Here is a 14,805-nt window from a genome sequence, read left to right on the forward strand (position 1 = left end):
ATTGAAATGATATCTTGAAATACAGTCGTCTTCTGGTGGAAATAGGGTTTTTTTTTAATTAAGATATCAAGGGCACGTTTTTATATTTTCAGTTACCTTAATAATGTAAAAGTGGCATTCCTATAATTCATTTAAATTAAAACCAATACATCCTTTATCCGTTAAAAACTTATTTTGTGACAGCATAAATAAATCCAGTTTAGGTTCTCATAATTAAAAGACATGTTAAAATGTAAAAGGTCATAAAAAGTCCTATAAAATCCTATACTTTTCAACATGCTGTCTGCAAGGGGAGAAATACACCTTTACATATGAAAGTTGAAACATTTCACTCTTGTTCTGAATTAATTTTGAATGTGTTCAATTTAAATAATTCCACTGAGAAAGACGGACATGAAGAGAAAATCAGCGAAAGGTTGAAAGTGAACGTAATATCTGATTAGTGGTTTTTAAAAAAAAAAAAAAAAAAAAACATTACACACCACAGTTCAGAGGTGGAAGAAAACAAAATTTGAATTGTGTAAGAGAAAACATTCCTCACTATCTGGCATTAGTCGATTTTCTGGTCAATTTTGTCTCATTCATAAAGCCAGTGGATGGCGTCATCCCCCTCCTTCACGTGGCTATAAAAGCTGCTGCCATATCAAGTTCAGCATTCAAACTGCCTCAGAGCGAGAGAGCAGGAGCGAAGAGAAGCTCACACAAAGTCTTTGGAGTATGAACAGACTCACGTTTGCGGTTTTCCTTTTGGCTCTCGGGTTTCCTGTCTGCGAGGGTAAGTAGAGGCAACAGAAAATCATATTTCTTAATAGTTTGACCAGAAACTGCTGTTTTAGAAAAAAGACAAAAGTAAGCATTTTTGTACAAGGCTGTGGGTTTGTACTAGAAGACAGCAATTAGAAAACACACTTAATTTGTTAATGTGAATTTTGCAACACTGAAAGGCTAAAAAAACACCACCCCGCTATGTTATTATGAGTTTACAGGTATGCTGTAGCATATTATAACACCTATACTGTCGTGTTTTTTAAGAATTTAATACTATTTAAAAACTTTTTTATGTTGGTATCTGAAGTGAAGTGAATTCTCAGCAGCCGCCCAACGTTGTCTTGTTTCAGGTAACCCATGCTGCTCAGAGCCATGCCAGAACAGGGGCTTTTGCACAGCGCTCGGAACAGATACTTATGAGTGTGACTGCACACGTACTGGATACTATGGACAAAACTGCACGACACGTAAGTATAAGCAGAACACATGGGTGCATCTGAACTTAGAAAGTACTTATTTTTATCTGTTCAGTCATTCACTTTCCCTTTGGACCCTTACAGCTGAATTCCTCACCTGGATCAAAGTGTCTTTGAAGCCATCGCCCAACACCGTCCACTACCTTCTCACCCACTTCAAAGGCTTCTGGAACATTATCAACAACATCTCCTTTCTCAGAGATGCCATCATGAGATATGTGCTGACATGTAAGTCTGTCTAGCTGAGGGCGAAACGAGGAGATGGATCGGAAACTCTTCATTTAATAATTTGTACACAGCAGGTTGAAGAAAAGCACTAATACTGACAGACTAACATGGTTTTTTCCCTCCGTTATTCTCTCTCCAGCCCGATCCCACTTGATTGATAGTCCTCCAACTTTCAATGTGGATTACGGTTACCCCAGCTGGGAAGCCTACTCCAACCTTTCCTACTATACGCGAACCCTCCCTGCTGTGCCAAAGGATTGCCCAACCCCCATGGGAGTACTAGGTGAGTCCACTCTCTCTGCTTTTGGAAAACCGGTTTTCTCAGATTCTTGAATACTGAGCAAGAGTGGCTTGGCCTCATTCTGTTGCGGGAAGCGCTCAAAAGAAATTGCCCTCCTCTTGTGTTAATAGACTGGAAATGTGCTGAGGGAAGACAGAAAAAAAGGAAGTCAAAACTAACTGACATGAAACCACTTTTTACTCATTTTATTGAAAGTAAATCTCAGCTGTTGAAGCTTTTATTACACATAAAAAATGAATCATCATACCTTATTAGCCTGTATTATACAAATTCAATTATAAAGTATAAAGCCTATGTGACTGGCTTGGGTTTGTGTTTTTAGATACTTAATGTGTGTTCTCAATTGTTTCTCCAGGTAAAAAGGAGCTACCCGATGCTAAGATTTTGGCTGAGAAGCTCCTTATGAGAAGACAGTTTATTCCTGACCCGCAGGGGACCAGTTTGATGTTTGCATTCTTCGCACAGCACTTCACACACCAGTTCTTCAAATCTGACATGACGAAAGGACCTGCCTTCACACAAGCTAAAGGTCATGGGGTAAGGACGGCAGATCTCAGACTATGTCAGATTTCAGTCAGGCAAAGACGTCACATTTGTGAATGAATAATTAATTAAAAATACAACATGTGTTAATGGTGTGGTTTACGTTTTCAGGTGGACCTCAGCCACATTTACGGAGAGACCCTGGAGAGGCAACACAAACTAAGACTCTTCAAGGATGGCAAGCTTAAATATCAGGTATGAGAAGAGACAGATGTAGCTCAGAAAGCTTCACAAGCTTCAGAACAAACACATGTCTGACAGTTTCTTCTTCTCTTGCATAACTGTGCAGACTCTGGAAGGAGAGGTCTACCCCCCAACAGTAAAGGATGTGGGTGCTGACATGCACTACCCTCCTCACGTCCCTGACTCTCACCGCTTCGCTGTGGGCCATGAGGCATTTGGCCTGGTCCCTGGTCTGATGATGTACGCCACCATCTGGCTCCGTGAACACAACAGAGTATGTGACGTGTTGAAGGAAGTTCACCCTGACTGGGACGACGAAAGGCTCTTTCAGACCACACGACTCATTCTGATCGGTGAGTTGATTTTCTCAGTGATTCAACAGTGAAACCATAGTTGTAGCGTAGCTCAGAATAAAACACTTGTCATTGTACTGATAAAGCTTTCAGGGGAATTTTCAATGGAGGAAGTTGTACTTTTCATCTTGGTAACCACCCTCCAAGAACTCTGGCGCACCCAGTAGAGGGTTGGAGCTCGCACGTCTTGCAGGATTCACTGCAAGACGTGAGAATTTCTTTTCAACGTCAGAAAGAGGAAATGGTTACAAACTATTACGGTCAAACAAATGAATATTCAATACATTTACTGCAACTCCCTTACTGAAAAAATTTGAATCTATAAATACACTAGTATTTTTTGTTTCAAATGTTTAACTACCTTCAAATCCTAAACTCAGATTTAGGCTGAGCACAGCGAAACTGCAGCTGAATGTGAAAACAGCCTTCTAGTGTCAAACTCTGCACATATATCATTAATTTTTGAGTTGAGTTTAAATATTGATAATGTCAGCATTATATTAAATATTTAATCATTTGTCCTGTAGGAGAGACCATCAAGATTGTGATTGAGGACTACGTGCAGCACCTGAGCGGCTATCACTTCAAGCTCAAGTTTGATCCTGAGCTGCTGTTCAACCAGCGCTTCCAGTACCAGAACCGCATTGCATCTGAGTTCAACACCCTGTACCACTGGCACCCACTGATGCCTGATTCTTTCCACATTGAGGAGAAAGAATACAACTATAAACAGTTTGTCTTCAACACCTCTGTAGTAACTGAGCACGGCATCAACAACCTGGTGGAGTCGTTTACTAAGCAGATTGCTGGACGGGTAAGAGCTGTTTGTAGTAACTGTTGTAGAAAACATTTAGATTGAAATGAGAAAATAACGCTGCTGTTGCTTTAAGGCTGCATAACTGACGTTTCTTTTACTTTTTTTAGGTTGCAGGTGGCCGAAATGTCCCAGGACCTATTATGTACGTGGCCATTAAATCCATAGAGAACAGCAGAGAAATGCGCTACCAGTCTCTGAACGCTTACAGGAAACGATTCTCCATGAAGCCCTACAGCTCTTTTGAAGACTTGACAGGTGAGACAAAGTGAAGATAACTCAAAATACTACGAGTAGGTGGAAAGGATGACGTCACAGGATTAGTGAAGAGGTTATTATCGGTCCTTCAACATGAAGTGAAAGTTGCCTCAGGCATAATTTGTCATTATTGCTGCATTGTTAATAACATTGTCAAGAACTGATGGCAGGAATTAAATACAAACTTACAGATCTTACAGTCAGAGTTTGATGATGTGGGTTTTCACACACATACTTTTTTGAGGAAATGGGTGCAGTTTTAGTCTCCACAGCTTTGGAGGTTAGGAATTTATTTCCGTGACTCTAAGAAGCAGATGTTCATTTCATCTTGAGATAGTGTAAGCAGACTGTCATCACAGGGAGCAAGACATAAACAGACAGGAGAAGCAAAGCGCTTCAGGAAAGAAGATTTGACTTCTGCAAGAAAAGAGGATTAAATGTTGATTAAAGATGTATGAGTAAAAAAGATGTTGATGTGTGAGAGAGTGGGAGAGGATGAGGAGAAGAAAAGAAGTAAGGACTTAAAAAGAGATTATTGTTTTTTATCTCACATGTGATGGATTACAATAAGTGAAAACACAGGGCTCATATTTAGACTAACTGCACTCTTTGCAGCAGCTGAACCAGTGGGCGAAGCCAGACTGAGACATTAACTAAAAACTGTTTTCTCCTCTGTGTTATTCAGGAGAGAAAGAAATGGCTGCATTGCTGGAGGAGATGTACGGACACGTTGACGCTGTGGAGCTCTACCCAGGCCTGCTGGTGGAGAAACCCAGGGAAAACGCCATCTTTGGAGAGACCATGGTGGAGATGGGGGCCCCTTTCTCCCTCAAGGGCTTATTGGGAAACCCCATCTGCTCCCCGCAGTACTGGAAGCCCAGCACCTTCGGGGGCAGCGTTGGCTTCGACATTATCAACACCGCTTCCCTACAGAGGCTTGTCTGCAACAACGTACGGGGCCCCTGCCCTGTGGCGTCCTTTCATGTGCCTGATGTTAAAGAGACGGGGTCCATGATCATCAACTCAAGCACATCCCACTCACGCAGCAGTGACATCAACCCAACAGTCATTTTGAAAGAAAGGACTACTGAGCTCTAAGTTGTTGTTTTTTGGGGGGGGTTTTATACTTGTTTTTTTAATATGTATCTATTTATTTATTTATTTATGTTTTATTTATTGTTATATTTATAATGTAAACTGGCACATGTTTTTATACAAGTTTTTACAAATATTTTTGTGCGATCATTTAAAAAAAAAAACATTCTGTGGTTTATTTATTGAAAGATTCAGTGTATTATAAATTATTAAATGTTTTACTTGAAGGTTAGTTTACAGTTTCAGCTACATTGTAGCTACACTCATAATTTTTCTTTAGACTAAGTGCTGCTTCTTCCATATATGTTAATGTATTTACTTCTCTTTGACTGTTACAGCACCATTGCATTAAGTTTATACTAAGTTGCATCACTGATGTGCCTCAATGTTACGGACTATTTTTTTAGTTTTAACAATAGAGTGTCTTTACTTCCTTCTCGGTATTACCTATGTTCATTTGAGAATTCTGAGTCTAAGCTGCACAAGTTGCTTATAATCTTTGTACATCTCTGTTCTGTACAAAACAGGAGGACTATCTACTGGACTGGAGGACTATCTAAAAAAATATGAATATGTGACGTTGAGACAGGCTTTTTTTAACAAGTTTGTTATAAATGCGTGATTGATTGTATTGACACACAATTTTGACACTAATAAATGCTATGAGGAAATGATACACATTTCTGAGAAATCAGCCATTTTTACTTTTGTTGTGTCTTTTATAAACTCTCTAACTGACTGCCACGGGAGCAGACTTGCTTTTCCTTGAAAAGGGAAAAATTCAGATGGTATTAAAAGCCTTGAACTCAGTAACCTTCAGTGATAAACCCACTTGCAAGTGCTTTTGGTGCTCTTACCTTTAATTGCGGCTACTGTCATGGTTGAATGAATGCAATTTTGAAAAAGACTAATTGTGTTTTTGTCAAGATTTCGAGATGGGAGAATGCAACGGCAAGAGATAAGTTTAAAATTCATAAAACAGAGAAAGTCAGACAGGCCGTCTGTGATATTACACACAGTCTGTTGCTCCTCCTCAGTTATAACACACTGTCATTAAGAACTCATACTGTCAGCTAAACCTTCCATATGCCACAGATATTATATTGTAGGTATAATATCAGACAGTTAAATAAATTTCACTGTTATGTTTTATCATATATATTTCCTGTCTGTATTAGTACGGTAACAGAGACTAGAAGGGCAGTGCAACATTTTGTCACACAAATACAGACCAGCCCGAAGATAATCATTTTCATTGCTTTAGTTCAAAGGTGAATTAGTTATAATATGTCCTAATCCTAAAATGTTGATGTCAAAAATACAAACAGCGTCCTGCATGATGTTTTTGTGAGGGTGAAGTATGTCACAAGAATATTTGTAACTAGTGTGCATACAAAAATGGAAAACAGACTGAATTGTGAGACTGAATGTGATAGCACCAGTCTTTCAAACATTCTCAAAAATGGTTTTGCATACACATTTGAATATACTATAATGTAAGTGAATAAGTAAGTAAAAATTATTATTTAAATAGCACTGTTTTTAACACAGGTTACAAAGTGCTTTACATCAAGCAGAAAAAGAAAAAGAAAACAAACAAATAACAAAAGAATAAAACAGAAAAGGAGAAAAAAAACATTCAAAAATACATACAGACATAATGCACATACGACTGCAGAAAGCATGCATGCAGTCACCACCCAGAGCAAACCCTTGAATAATGAAATAGTTTTATTTAATAGTAGTTTCTATTGCTGTAGTTGAATGCAAATTATAGTAATTAATTAAATTTCATTAACTATTGAAAATTAAACAGATAGACTACTTTATTAAACAGAATGGTAAATTTCAGTGCCACATCAGCCAAGTCACAGAAGTCATGAGACATATAAGTGTTATGATCCTTGGTCATTTGTTTGCGTCTGCTCCTGTATTAACTGGGGCCTGTTTCAGAAAGCAGGTTTAGTGAAAACTCTGGTTTGTTCACCCTGAGATGAGGGAAACTCTGTGTTTCTCTCTGTCTCCTCCCTCTTACAGAACCAGACATGTTGTTTCATTTCCTCATTCATTCAGCCCGTATCAAAGTGCATTAGCGGAGGTTTACCAACTGTCAGAATCTGAATCCTGGTTGGATATTGATTTAGTTACTCAGAACCTTCTAAAGTTACCGCTTTTATGTGCATCGGTCATTTCTTTGAACAGCGTTTTGTTCTCTCACATTCAGATATTACACAACGTGAATTTAGGCTCAGCTCAGAATAAAACCTCTGAATGTCCCTCTGTTATAACACTGTGACTCTGTGCGCAAGACAGCTATCAGTTTGTTAGAGCAGCTCCTCTGCTGAAATCTTTATTGCACATAATTTGTAATCTCAGTTTAATTTTAAAAATATGGATATGAAGCTTTAGACACGTGGGATCAATGAATAATTATCGGATTGGAGATTGGAGATTATATGTTAATACGCTGAATGAGCAGGATTGTGATGCAGCTGAAGAGTGTAGTTTAAAAGTGAGATTTTTAAATAGGGAGCGTAATCTTAACATGTTTTAACAGCATTTCAGTGACAATGTTTAAATTTACTACATCTTGTTGAAGTAGCGGAAATAAAGTCACTGAATGCTGTTGAGCTGAGATGCAAATTTAGGATATTCTGTATTTTGACCTCAGTGCCTTTTCAAGTGCAAATCACCAAACAAATTATTCCTGGATCAGACTGAGAGCTTACAGTCATGTCTCTATGTCTTTGATCTATATATGTTTTAAATCTTTAACTATGTTTTCCATCTTCAGTTGTCGCCTCCTGTGTTTTGTCCATCAGATAAAAGTTAAACAAATATATTGAAAATGTAATGTAGCTGCAGCTTGATACACAGTCAGATTCCACTTAATCATCATTGAGGAAATGTAAGTCTGGTAAATGATGAATTAATGGACAATACTGAGTGAAACTTTATTGTGTTAACTTATCGACACTTTTCCTGTTTATCTTTTTTTAAGATAAATGTGCAGCGTCCGCATACACATGCATTCATATCTCTATCCACTGGATTAAAATGGAGGCTCTGCCTTTTATTTACCTGTTGCCATAGTGGCTCATTGTATCAGAGCTCCATTGATGATGGCTTTTTTTATTCATCACGCACAAGCTTAACTCAAAGTGAACATACTCGGAGTTGATTGAACTGACTCTGATCAGCTGTTCTGAAACTCTGAGTTTCCCATCTTGAGGTTCATCAACTCAGAGTTCAGGGTTAGACTCAGATTTTGCTGAACCTGCTTTCTGAAACGGGCCCCTATTCTCTCTCCCCTCCCCTCTTCCGTGTGTGCATTCAGTGTGTGTGTGTGTGGTGAGTTGCAGGTGGTGCTCCCTGATTGGCTCAGGTGACGGGATAGCTGTTGGCTGATTGGCAAACGCAGATGATTTCAACACCAGCTGATGCTGGCTTCCACCCTCTTTCTCTCCCATTCCCAGCAATGGAAATCCTCCTACTAAACCCTAGAGTCGTATGTTAGTCGAGTTGTTTCAGTAGGCTTTGAACTTAAAGATGTAAGTGTTAGGCAACTTTCCTGCCATCAGATGTGTAGATCATTGTACATTATAAATATTTAAAACCAAGGTAAAAGTCACAGTCAGTAGGAGGGAGAAGCCCTTTTCTTTTTGTAAACCATTTTTTCCCCCTGTTTTCCAGTTAGGAGTTACGTTAGAGCTTTGTTTTTTTTTGTTACAATTTAGCTTTTTTTATCAGGGAAGTTTAGGGTTGGGGTTAGTGATTTTATGTTTGTTCTTTTGGGCATTGCTCAACTCCGAAGTTTTTGCAAATGAACTGCTTGTTGGACTGACCATTCTTTGGATTGGGAAAAGCGGGGGCTCAAAGCATGTTGTTTTCAGAAAGCTCCTGAAAAGAGAGTGAGAGGACCTTGAGTTAAGAATATTTTGTTATTTTATTACTCATCTCAAGGTCACGCTCTAACTTTATAATTGTAGATATGTACACTTATGTGTGAACAGAGTCTTATCAAGAAGTTCTCAAGTACAAGGAAACAACAGATAATGTTGCACAGACGAAGAAATGAACAACAGATAAATTATCTTAGTAATACGATGAGTGTGATTAACATAATAAGAGTTAAAGTCACTCAAAAGTGAGCTTTAACTTCAACTTAACTAAGATAGGATGGCCGTTGCTGGCTTCATTCGTTAGTGATGACCTATTTCTACACACGCTATCACACACATTTGACCATTTTGTGCAGCTGAAGAACTTCTTTTTAGCACATGAGATAAGACATGCAGACACTTGTCAAGCTGAAAGTGATCTTCATGATCTGAAACAACACGGCATAGGGGCATGGTTGACACAGAAAAGTTGTGGTGAGGTAAATCAGTTCGGGAGAAACATATCAGTGAATTTCTCACTGAAACTTTCCCATTATCGTCAACGGTATGCTTGAGGCATATCACTGACGCTAAATAAAAGTGTCAATCTGCTACATTCCAAGTAAACTTACATAACATTTTATATTACTCACGTAACACACACCACATGATATGCATCAAAGAGGAAATGACTGTGTGCAGACTGTGGTTTTATACATCACATACATACATGTGGTTCCATCAGTTGACATACACTTTGCCGGGAAAAGTTGAGAGAGTTAAAGACCTTTTTAGTGTATATGAGGTGTGAAGAATAGCGGCCAGTCCGCAAGCATCCAGCCACTGCTGGAAACCTTGCCTCAGCAGTACAGGCTGGCTTTGTAACAGACGAATAAAGTTTTTTTTTTTTCTGGGGTACCCATTCCAAAACAAACATGGTGGAAAGAATGTTGACGTGACTGGCGGCACAGAGTGGTGAGTAAGGCCGCCAAGCATCGTCCCTTCTTAACACAGACAATGACAAGCTAAATTTTCCCACATTTCTCACAACAGATACAGAGAGCACATTTACTCTCTCCCCTCATACTGGACGATTAGAGTTTAAACACAAAACCACACAGAGAAGCAAGGACATTACATTAATTAAGTAATGTGCTTCAGTTGTCATCTCAAGTAAATCTGATGGACAGTTTTTCCATCTCATAATCTTTGTCTTCTACTTCAAAGGACCAGGCGTAGGATTCCCCGTCAGAGGGACTTGGTCCATCATGGCATGAAAATGACCTAATTGTGTGTGCACATTATTTGTTTTCTCCACTGTACGGTTGCCCGAGGGTGCGTATTGTTATTCCATTGTGCAGAAATGTGTGGCGTACTCAGGTCCTGGTCTATGAGATCGAGCAGGGGAACACATCTTGCTTTGTGTCTGTGTAATGAGCATGAGCAGGCCGTGGGCCCTGGTGTGGGAGGAGATCAAGAGACTTCAGTGTGTGTTTTCCTTTTGACCGCTTCTGGACCTCTCTGAAACCAGACGTGGTGTGGTGGCCATGATCCGAGACCCGCGTACGTGACGCCTTGCAGGTGGCAGGAACTGGTGTCAACTGGGAGTCAGCACCAGCCACCTCCGCACGTGAAGCGCTGGCACTGACCCACCAGAAGTCATTTGTCATAGAGTACTTGTCGTACATAGGTTTAAAGTTTATCTTAAATTCTTAAAAGATAGGTTTGCAATTTTTAAACAGTCAGGTGCACATATGAACAATGAAATAGGTTTTGCTTGCTGTGATAATTTATCCTGCTAATACTGGCCATTAAAAGATCCCTTTCAAATGTGGTTGGAAGTGATTATGGAGCCAAAATCCACAATCCTCATTTTGTTCAAACATTTACTTAAAAGTTTATGTAAAACTAATATGAGGCTTTAGCAGTTCAAATTAGTTTAATCAAGTGGTTATTTTCTTTTTACAGCGAAAGTGTTTCCATGTTGAGCTGCAGTGGAAGGATACCAACAAAACCTGGGAAGTTGGCACTGAAAAAAACTAACTTTTAAAGGTATCCACTTTATTTCCTAAATTTGGGTTGCTAAATCTTCATATTAGCTTCAGATAAACTTTTACACACATTTTTGCACTGAAAGCGACTTTGTCCTCCATCAAATTATTAGAGGATCTTTTGATGGCCAGTATGCACAAGAGGAATGATTACAGCAAGAAAAACATGCATGCGTATGACATGGAAAACGGGTCCCACAATCAGGGGTCGAACTGTGGACGTTGCAGTTACGGGGTATGTGCCCCAACCACCAGGCCACTGGGTGCTCCTGAATGTTGTTTACTGTCAGAGATGAAAAATTGTGAACTTATCGTTTAAGCACATTTTACATGCAATCATCACAATTTATGCAATGATCCACAGCACTTAAAGACCCTCTTCATATATGTTTTAATTTTAAGTTTAGTTTCCTTCTAACAATAATTTGAGTCTGATGCGGTTTCTTCACAAATTCCACAAACTTCAGTCGTATGGCCATTAAAGTGAAGTGAAGTGAAGTTCACTTAAAAGTTCATAGAATTACCTCATTAAAGAATTCAGAATATATTAATATGCAAATATTTTCTCAGTGTATGAGCACATATTACACTTGTGTAAGATTTAAGATGCATAGGCCGTGAATGGCTTCCAACCTACTTGTGTCATAAAATCATGCTTGTATGTGCATGTTCTAAACTTAGGTTTACAGTAAGGTGAGAAAAACTTCCCCCTCTTCAGCAGTTGAATGTGAAAAAAAGCTTTCTAGTGTCAAACTCTGCACAGTGAAGTAGCAATTATCAAAACACATTTTTGAATGTGGAGGGTGCCTTTAACTAATGTGTAAAAAGCAAATTAATTCACAATTCAAGAGAGCTTTACAGCCACCAAAATGACATTTCTGTTTATGGCTGCTTAAGCCAAGAAAATCAGAAGTCTGGGGAACTGAATATAGTCCAATGAAATTGTACTTCTCCATTGTAAGACTTACATATCACCAAATAGGAAGTAAAATATCTTATACAGCAAACTGAAAAATCAAACTGATAATGTCACAAGAATCACTGAAACACAAGTTTCAACTATGTTCTTCTCATTGTTGCGGTAGTGGTCACCTTTTTGGTCCACTATTCACACCAACCACCTTACAGCAACCATAATGTATCACAGAAATACAAAAAATAATGGAATTGCACTGAAAAAACAAACATCTCAATACAACAAATCGGTGTAGATATGTAAAAGAGGAACTATGTGCAAACGTGTCTGTCTGGCCGTATGCCTGTTTTTCAGTCTTGTAATACACAAGAACTGTGGTGCAAACCTCCCCTACATGTCTCTGCAGTGATGTCCTCACAGTCTTCCTTCTGTGTTCAGATCTCCCTCTGACCAAACTAACACATACACTGATGCATCTTTCCTTCTGTACGAGTGAGCTGTTCTCCCTCTCTGATGTCTGTCTGTTCCATATTCAGTATTTAAGGCACCCACAAATGTATAACTCACTTTCACTCACAGTGGTGTAAATTTGAGTCCGCCTGTAAGTCAAGTTTGGACCAACTTATGAAGCTCAGCGAAAGCTCAGTCAGGAAGACTATCTTTTGCATGCTCATGTCTGTAGTACTATTTCTCACACCATCTGTCATTCCAATCCCTCTCGTGTGCTCACTCATAATTTCCTTGCTGGCATTCCCCCAGGCGTAATTTAAAACATCAGCTGTCCACATCAGCTGGTCACATCTAATCAGTTGCACGGTGACTCACCTTCATTGTAAGATTATCATATTATGGCTGTCTTTTTAAATATGTTTTCTCCCTCTCTGCCTTAGTGCTTTCATGGTGCTGTTTGCGCATCCCACCGACTCCCAATCATTGCCATTTTTCACAGATTCATCAGTGCATCACTGCATCAACCTCATCAGCTTTATCAGACTCAGCAGAAGTCATCAGACATCACCACCACTAGTGTCTAGACTCCATGGGGGGATTTATCTCGCTGCTGCTCAAGTCTGATATCTGTCGATTCAAAATCTCCCTGTCTAAGTCTAAGTCATAGTCTGTATAAAAATAAAGGAACATCACCCATCGGTTTGGCATTTTAACCATCACCAGCTTGGATTTTTGGAGCCAGAAGTGATGAAAAATGGCCATATTTGGACAAGAGAGTGTAGCTGACAAAATGCTAGCGGGTAGCTTGGTTAGCCTGGTGTGCCAAATTTTGGCCATTGGCTTCACTTTTCAGACCTGGGACTACCCGCTTGGTCTAAGTGCCAAAACTTTTGACAACACTTAATCATTTATATCATCTGTATAATAAACAATTATTTCTGCTTCATTCTCTCCTGACTGAAATATTTATAGTGACTTGCTACAGTGCTTCTGTTTGAGGTTAGATGCCAAACTACATTGTACTAGTACTTGCTGCGTGCAATGACAATTAAGTTGTTATTGTAATTTATTTTTAAGACTTGCCTGTTTGGCATTGTACCAGTGCCAATTTTGAAAAAGGGAAATGTCATGTGTGCAAGGTTATGACTCAGGTCGAATATTTTGCATGTGAGGATTTACAGAAGCATGCAAATGAAGGCACTTGAGAGTAATACTGTTGAATAGAAAGGCAGTGTAACCCAATTTGGGTCACCAGGGCAAACTCAATGCATCACTAGGTCATCTGCAGATAATTGTACCTTCTGTGTGAAAGAAGAAAAGCATTTTGAGAAAATGAAATATGAGTTTGAAATATGTTTTGAGAAAGATATTTATTGGAGGGTTGTACCAAAGCAATGAAAAGTAATTGTGAATATAGCAACAGGTATAACCATTAGTGTAGATTGTCTGCTGTAGGAATTTGTGCACTCAAATATCAATATGATGTTATGGGGGAATTATGAATTATTATTGTGCACAACTCCAACATGAAATTATTCGTCCAGTAACTTAACTCATATTAGAGTATGTGTAATAATAGGGAAATAGTCCTCCTTGTTGGACACACAAGAGAGGTCTATTAGAATTATGATTGTTATTAATCTTAATTATGATTTTGCAAGGGTATAGGTCTTTTAAGGTTAAGTGACTGAGATGCAAGCACAAGAAAACACAAACAAGTTCACCTTAGTTACATGCACATTTATTACTAATACTACAGCTACAAGTACTTAACACTACAACATTTTACAAACAAGACACAAGAGGGAAAGGGAAACTGGTACACAAGGCTATGGCTAGTGAAAGTTCGAAATGCATGATGCAGAGTTATGTATTGTGTAGTTGGTATGAGAAACCTGATAAACAGATGAGATGACTGTTACCTGACAAGCAGCAAGTCAAATCAACGGCACCACAGCTTAGTTCAGAATTGCCAATTGAAATTACAAATCATGAAAGCACCAGGGTTTAAGCAAGTTGATGGAGGTTTTGTACGAATACTTGCTTGCTCCCTGCGGTGGCTTCTTGTGGAGAATGGAGTCCATTGTGTTGGGGTGAGGAGCTGGAGTCTGGATCTGGTAGTGATGAGTGAGTCGGCCAGTCCGGACTTGAAACGTTCCCATTGGGAAAGAGCTCCTGGTTTATGCTCTCATGCTTTCCTAGGCTTAATCCTCAACTCATGACTCCAGATTCAGAAGATGCTCTGAGTCACATCTTCAGACTAGCAAACTGCAAGCTTTCCACCAGCATGGCAGAGAGCAAGAAGAACCAGCAACCAGCATCAAGCAGCCTTAAAGAGCAGCCTGAGAGCAGCTGCCTAAAAAGGCTTAAAAACAGCAAACAGCAGCCAACAGTCCAAAACAGCAAAAGGGGGCAGCCAAGAGTCTCAGATAAGACACTGTTTTAAAGTTTCAGTCTGCTCGCCAAGAGGGTGCATCCTGGCCAGTCG

At 39.2% G+C, this 14,805-nt stretch overlaps 1 protein-coding gene across 1 annotated transcript; it reads left to right on the top strand.

Annotated features, from left to right (window-relative positions):
* Positions 1-640: 640 nt before the first annotated feature.
* ptgs2b (prostaglandin-endoperoxide synthase 2b) lies at positions 641-5,713 on the top strand. Its single transcript, XM_067596466.1, has 10 exons — positions 641-775; positions 1,119-1,235; positions 1,329-1,472; positions 1,612-1,755; positions 2,129-2,310; positions 2,428-2,511; positions 2,606-2,852; positions 3,380-3,666; positions 3,777-3,924; positions 4,610-5,713. The coding sequence occupies exons 1-10, from the start codon at positions 718-720 to the stop codon at positions 5,020-5,022; spliced, it is 1,824 nt and encodes a 607-aa protein (XP_067452567.1). The 5' UTR covers positions 641-717; the 3' UTR covers positions 5,023-5,713.
* The last annotated feature ends 9,092 nt before the right edge of the window (positions 5,714-14,805 follow it).

This window comes from Thunnus thynnus, chromosome 8, assembly GCF_963924715.1.
Source record: "Thunnus thynnus chromosome 8, fThuThy2.1, whole genome shotgun sequence".
Taxonomy (NCBI): domain Eukaryota; kingdom Metazoa; phylum Chordata; class Actinopteri; order Scombriformes; family Scombridae; genus Thunnus; species Thunnus thynnus.